This window comes from Pundamilia nyererei, unplaced genomic scaffold, assembly GCF_000239375.1.
Source record: "Pundamilia nyererei isolate P.nyererei 1_Seehausen unplaced genomic scaffold, PunNye1.0 scaffold00588, whole genome shotgun sequence".
Classification (NCBI taxonomy): Eukaryota; Metazoa; Chordata; class Actinopteri; order Cichliformes; family Cichlidae; genus Pundamilia; species Pundamilia nyererei.
This window is the reverse complement of record NW_005187989.1, coordinates 46,502-53,011: the sequence shown is the minus strand read 5'-3', so window position 1 is coordinate 53,011 and position 6,510 is coordinate 46,502. Positions and strand designations below refer to the sequence as shown.

Below are 6,510 nucleotides of genomic sequence, written 5' to 3'. Positions count from 1 at the left end.
TAAATCCAGGCCTCTTCGTCGCTTGCAAAACTGCCACGATACCAAATTTTCTCACTCATAGATGTTCAGAGGAAGTCACATGAAAAGCAGAAACTGAATTTGTATTTTTAGATTTCTTTTTGCTTTTAGATTTGATTAAGACCAACTTTTTACCCAAAAAAATATTTTCACACCAGCAAATAACAAACTGATAGAACCTTAAATTGAAGGTTTTTGTTTTACTATTTCTTATCTTCATATTCATAATCACAGGGATTTTATCTTGTGGCTCAGAAACTAATAAACTATCCAATGTGTTTACTGTAAGTGTCAGTATTGTTTACTTAAAAATAAGTGTTTAATTCACATTAAAGAACAACATCACAGTGTAGTTTGGCATCAAACAGACAGTGCTGTCACTATTGTAGCTCCTCCTACATAACCAACCGTTCCTCTAAATAAAACTCTTACCTTTGAGGAACTCTCTTATGATTTCTGCATTTTGATTTCATCTCCTCCTCTGAAACTTTCAAGAGAAGTAATACTGAACTCCTGTGTTGTTTACGTTTTCCATGTGAGTGACAGAATGGACTGGATAATTAGTGCCCCGCTAGTCTTGTCAGGTAAGACAAGCGTGCACATTCTGTATTTGTCTTTTATTCATTAATAATAAATGTCTGCAAACAGTAAAAATATGTAAGTAAGTTTTTCTACTAAATACACACAGCACAGTGACAAAGTGTCTTTAAAAAATATATTTTTTGTGGAATTAAAAACAAGTAGACACTACAGATTAGCAAGGGAAAGCAAATCATTTATAAATACTTTTGTAATGGCTGTTTCCTTATTTGCATTTTTCTCCTCTATCTCTGCAATCAACTCAGTTAACTTCTGACTGTATAAATAGTTTAATTACTAAAATGTTTATGAGTTTATTTCCTGAATAGTCAAACATAACAAAAGTAAATTCTTACTTACAACCCAAAACCAACTGTAGAACTGGACATAAAATTCAATCTACTTATCACTTCTTGTGTATATATCCATTTTCCATGACCATGTCCCTCAGTGGCAAAGCTCAGCGAGCCCCAGACACAGATCCAGCCATGTAGGCACACACCCACACACACACACACTTGCACACACACCCAAGGCATTCACTTACTCGCTCACACATATCCACCCATTAACAACACAAGCAGTGAACCAGATGCGAGCTCGTGATCTGTTTTGGGAAGTACTTAGTCCTAACACATGCATTCGGAGAGCTGTATAGAGCCAATCGATGAAGAATGTACCAAAAATCCAAATTTGTATAGAGCGGCTAAAAAAAATTTCGAGTTTACCCGGTCAAAGACTTTCTTTGTAGCTAAAAAGACACCTGCGGTTTCTAATTTATTGATGGAGCAATAATCTATTATATTTATATTATATTTATTAGTATGTGTGTTTTTTAGTGGTGGAGTGTTTACCCTGTTTGATCAGGATGTATTATGAATCAAGTGATTTTATTCTAATCTTCTGACAAGGACTTTGCAGAGTATTTTAAGGTCAACATTTATGACTGGAATTGGGCGGTATGAATTTGAGTTACCCTTTACCAAAAAAAAAAGTAGGTGCTATCATAGGCCAAAGTTCTTTGTAACCCTCAGCTGGAAACCCATCAGGATTTGTGGCTGTATCAGAGAGACTGGCACTGGTGCATAATCTGATGGTGATATAATGAAGCTGCTAACTAAAAACTAGTCCAAGCAAGAGTGTGAGTACTGGAGTAGTGTACTGGTTATAAGAAGGTCTAATCCCTGACAGTGGGGTGATGTTAATGCCAAGCATTGCAAAGACCAAAATCACTCATGTATTGTTTAAGAATGTCTGTGGACTGCCCATTCCTTTGACTCACTGCTGTACTGAGCCTTTAATTGCTAGAAACATTTGATTCCTAGATACTGGCAATACATAAATACTGAGCCTGGATCTAAGTGGATCTAAGTTTTACAAATCTACCTTCTGGATCTGTAATAACAGTTGCTAACAGTAAGTTTATTCTTCTGCTTATTAGTATGGCTAGACCTCTGTTTTTGAGTTGTAACAAAATGAAAATGTGTGAGGAAAATGTGGATAAGTGTGTGCACAGATGTTTCGGACCAATGAGTCCACAATGTAGAAAGACAATGTTTGCCATTTAATGGGTTAGAAAGTTTAAGCCTCTTTTACTTCAAACCAACTTCCCGTACATGCCATGCGACAAATCTCACTGTGGTCATGTATAACCTATCCTAGTACTAACTAGGATCAGTACAGCCATTGTGTGGTGTTTTAGTTATGAGAAAGCTGCCCTTTGACATACAGCTTATTGACCACGATGACAGCCTGGGAGCCTCCTTGAATGAGCCTTTTTTGGACAGAGAACAGGAACTTGCATCACTCCAGCATTTCCTTTGGAAACTGCAAACATTCAAGTCTGTTCCTCTCAGCTCCCGGCTGCAGTCTTGCACCAGCGTTTGAATTTGTCCACAAAAGATCGGGATCTACATCCATCTGCTCATTTACCTTCAAAACAATGAGCACGGTGTATCCTGATGTTTTTAACTACATCCACCCAGAGTTTCAGATAAGTCTGGATATCATGACTCACTGTTGTTTCTGGATCCTCTTCTGCCATCTCTGGTATTCCTGAAAACACCAAGCTATCCATCATGCTGTGAGCCTGGAGCTCAATAATAGTGTCTTTGATCTTTCAGTTTTCTCGGGTCATTCCTTCTCGATGGATTTCACCGACTCTCTGAGGATGGTGTTTACAGCAGCAAGTGTTTGCAGCCAGCAGCTGCTGTCTGAATTCCACTGACTCATGCAGCACTTGAAAGTCTTTTTGAAGGATTGCCAAAAGGGCCAGGTGTAAGTCACAGCTGCAGAGTTTTGTGCTTATTGACTTCTAAATGCCCACCATGTCACCGGTCTGTGGAGAGGCCGGCTGCAGGGAATCTTCAGAGTGAATTCTCTTCATGGATGATGCCGGTTTGCTGCTTGAGCAAGTCAGTGCGTTTGGGTTCCTAATAACAATGCACTGAAACACTCATAAATCATGTAATTTGCAGTCTTCCAGAGTGCTGAAGTTGATTAAAATATAGCTATACTTTCTAGGTGTAAACTGGCAGAGAAAATTAGTGGGACGTTTGCAATTAGCAATTTAGCTCAGCTGCACACGCTCAGTGCTGCTGAGATTCTTGTTGGGACTTGCATAACTACAGCATAGCCCTTTGACTTTGTTACGTATGGATGTTGTGGTATGAAATTTTCACTGTATGGTAATCAAATCAAAAAACATTTAAGCTTCCACAATGAAATCTAATAACTTCCAAGCAAGTAACTGCTTTGAGCACAATATTCTGAGCTTTTTAGTCACTAGTGCTAATGAAAGGTTAAAAAAAAACCACAGCCTACTTTTCTCAATGTGATTTGTAATTAGAGGCGCTATGACCACATTTTCATTCTTATGAAGGCTTTAAATAAAACTTCTGATATTCTTCTTTCTTCTTAAATTTTCAGTGTTTAGTGCCACACTTTGTTTCAATATTGAGCCCGTGGCTTGGAGAGCCCTGAGGAGCTCTGCTGCTGGTTTTGGTTACCGGGTGGTTCAAAGACAATCAGAGTAAGTGAACATTGGTTTCCATCTATGTGTTTAAGATTATTGCTATTTATGTATTGATTTTGAACTACCATCTCTGTTATGCACCAGAGCAAAAAATAAATATATAAAACACTTGTAGTTTTGTAGTTTAACTTACATCATTGACTGAATTTATTTCCTCAGTCTGCTGGTCAGTGCTCCACTTGAACAGTATTCACAAAATGAAAGAGGGAGAATATATAGGTGCACCACATCTTCCCAAACCTGCCAAGATATCCAATTTGAAGGTAGGTAACTGGTAACAGTAAATATTTTGCTGTCAAAGAAATTTTGCACAAATCCAGGCACAGGAACTTGTTAAACCGGTTCATAGAGTACATATATCTAGGTATCTTAGTAGGTACCTTTCACTCTTCAAAAACAATATTGATTTACCAGTTAATAAAATTAAATAAGCAAAGAAAAAAAACCATTAAGGTCTTTCTTTTCTATTGTTTTCAACATATTAAAATTACATAATAGTGAAATTTTATTTTGTTTTTCTTTCAATTTGTTACCTTCACCCTTGTGCTCTTACTTTTACAGTGCATTTTATGTTTTGTTTAAAAAAAAAACAATAAAAATGTAATGTTTTCACTACAGCACCAGGTTTCGCAGTCAACATGTCGCTTGGTTTGACAATGAAAAGCGATCAAAGAGCACAAAACACTGTGGTGAGTTACTGAACTGCAGACATTGCCAGTGCTTTGTTAAATTCTCTAAGGATCAAAATCTTCTGTCCTCTGTGTGTCAGATGTTTTGTTATAATCTCAAAATGCATGAAGGTCAATTCATAATGTACTTAATAAGTTGTGAAGGCTCTAAAGTGCTGTAAAAATGAAAAAATTAAAATCATGTTTTAAAATGCTCAAATTTGTCCCTTAACATAGAAATTATTAATCATATCAAGGTAAAAAATTTGCACGACTTCTTTAAAAGACTAAAGTTTTTTGTTTTTTTTTAAATCTTCATTTCTGAACAGCCATATAAGAATTTGTTTTTTGTCAAATTGATTGATCTCAAACAATAAACCATTGTTTAATCACATCTTGGCTTTGTCTCCTCTCAGGTGTGTGGACCAACCATTGCAAAGGACTGCAAAAGCATCACCATGTACAACGGGGTGTGCTTTCAGTTGGACCGTTACAATAGGCTTGGACCACCCGTACCTTCTTCTATTCAAGGTAACAGTAAAAGGAGTTTGGCAAAGAGACACTCTTTAACACATACTCTCTTATACATGTCAGCATAAATTAAGGCTGATCAGAAAAAGCAGTGGAGCAAATAAAAAAATACTTTTTTGGAAGATGAGATTGCTGCAAAGGTAGAAGGGACACCAGGCTACATGTATGACTTGTATGATTTGGTGTAAAAAAAGAGATGACAGTCAAGGCCAAATCTGAAGCCACACCCCTAAAAAACTTGCAAGAGAAAAAACCAAATCAAGTTTAGATATTGCTTAGAAATCATTTCCTTCTCTTTTTTTAAAATTATATATATTTTTAAAAGGGATTGTTACAGTAAAGTGCATTAATATTATTTGGTCAAAAGGAAAAAAAAAAAGACTTTTTCTTAGTCCTTTTGTTTTACATTCACATAACAAAAAGTGAACTCGGTGGCTTGACAGTGTATACATAATGCAACATATTTAACTTATTTACTTAAAGTACATTTAATACATATTATGAAGTAGAGGGTCGACCTGGCATTATACAATAAATGGGAGATACACCAATTCAGGGCTGATGTTACCTAAATTCAGGGTGGATGGGGGACACAAAGCTAATCCTTTTATTCCATATTTTGTAGAATTTATCTTTTTGAATTTTTAAGGAGAATGTCAAATTTTCCATGTTAAATATTTCAAAAACCACATTAAACCAATCCTCAAGTGTTGGCGGAGTTGGATTTAGCCAATTTTTGGTTATTGATTTTTTGCTGGCCACTCATAGTGCTTGTAAGAGCTTTGTGTCCCATCCCCAGACCCATGTGCAAATTTACAAAATGACAAGTTTTATCTTAAAGACCTCGCACAGAGTTTAATGAATTGCCTTGATGTGCCTTTTCTGATCCACATCTTCTCCAGCACTTTGCTTTCATTTTCATTGGTCTCTACAAGATAGTGAACTTGTTGAGTACCAATGAAAATTACAAATCCTCTCACAGTTCTCGTTTGTTATACCCATCCCTGATTCCAATTCCCATTTGGTCTTAATGTTTTGAGTAGTATCCTTCCTTGCCCGAAGAAGCACATTATATAGTTTGGAGATTGCCTTTCTCAGAGAAACAACATCTGTTAATTTAACTATCTTAAAAATTCCTGACTCAACCGAGTTTGGGTTTGGGATATTGTAATGTTTGTTAAAATAATCCCGCATTTGAAGAAACCTGAAGAAATCTACTTGTCTTAGGACATTTCTTATTTGTAAAGACTGAAAACTCTGTAGTGTCCCTTTATGTGTGGAGGAATGGAATGTTGTTAGCCCACTCTCTATCCAAGACTGAAATCTTTTATCACTTTCATTTGGTTTAAAATCTGTATCATATGCACACCATCTAAATTCTTTTAGTATCCGTTCACTAGAAATCATTTCCACATCACAAATTAGGTTTGTAATTATTTTCCTTTTTGAATGCATACTTTAGAGAGTCTATTTAGAGTTAAAGTTGGATCTTTTACATCAACTTTATTAAGAATTTACATTAAAGAGAAGCTTGTCTAAATGAGGTATTTATGGTAACCCCCACCCACAAAGTCCCAAGTCTTGCACTGCATTCAACCACTTCAAGCAACTTCTCCTTTTAATGTGTGCCTTCCTCTTCTTTGTTATTTATTTTTGTTGTCTTAGTATTTCTATGTCCTG

The 6,510-nt window shown here is 36.1% G+C and overlaps 1 protein-coding gene across 1 annotated transcript; it reads left to right on the top strand.

Moving 5' to 3' along the window:
• Positions 1-511: 511 nt before the first annotated feature.
• On the top strand, positions 512-5,018 carry LOC102200651 (integrin alpha-M-like). Its single transcript, XM_005754542.1, has 6 exons — positions 512-602; positions 3,526-3,628; positions 3,791-3,894; positions 4,250-4,320; positions 4,716-4,830; positions 4,954-5,018. The coding sequence occupies exons 1-6, from the start codon at positions 566-568 to the stop codon at positions 5,016-5,018; spliced, it is 495 nt and encodes a 164-aa protein (XP_005754599.1). The 5' UTR covers positions 512-565.
• Positions 5,019-6,510: the final 1,492 nt, after the last annotated feature.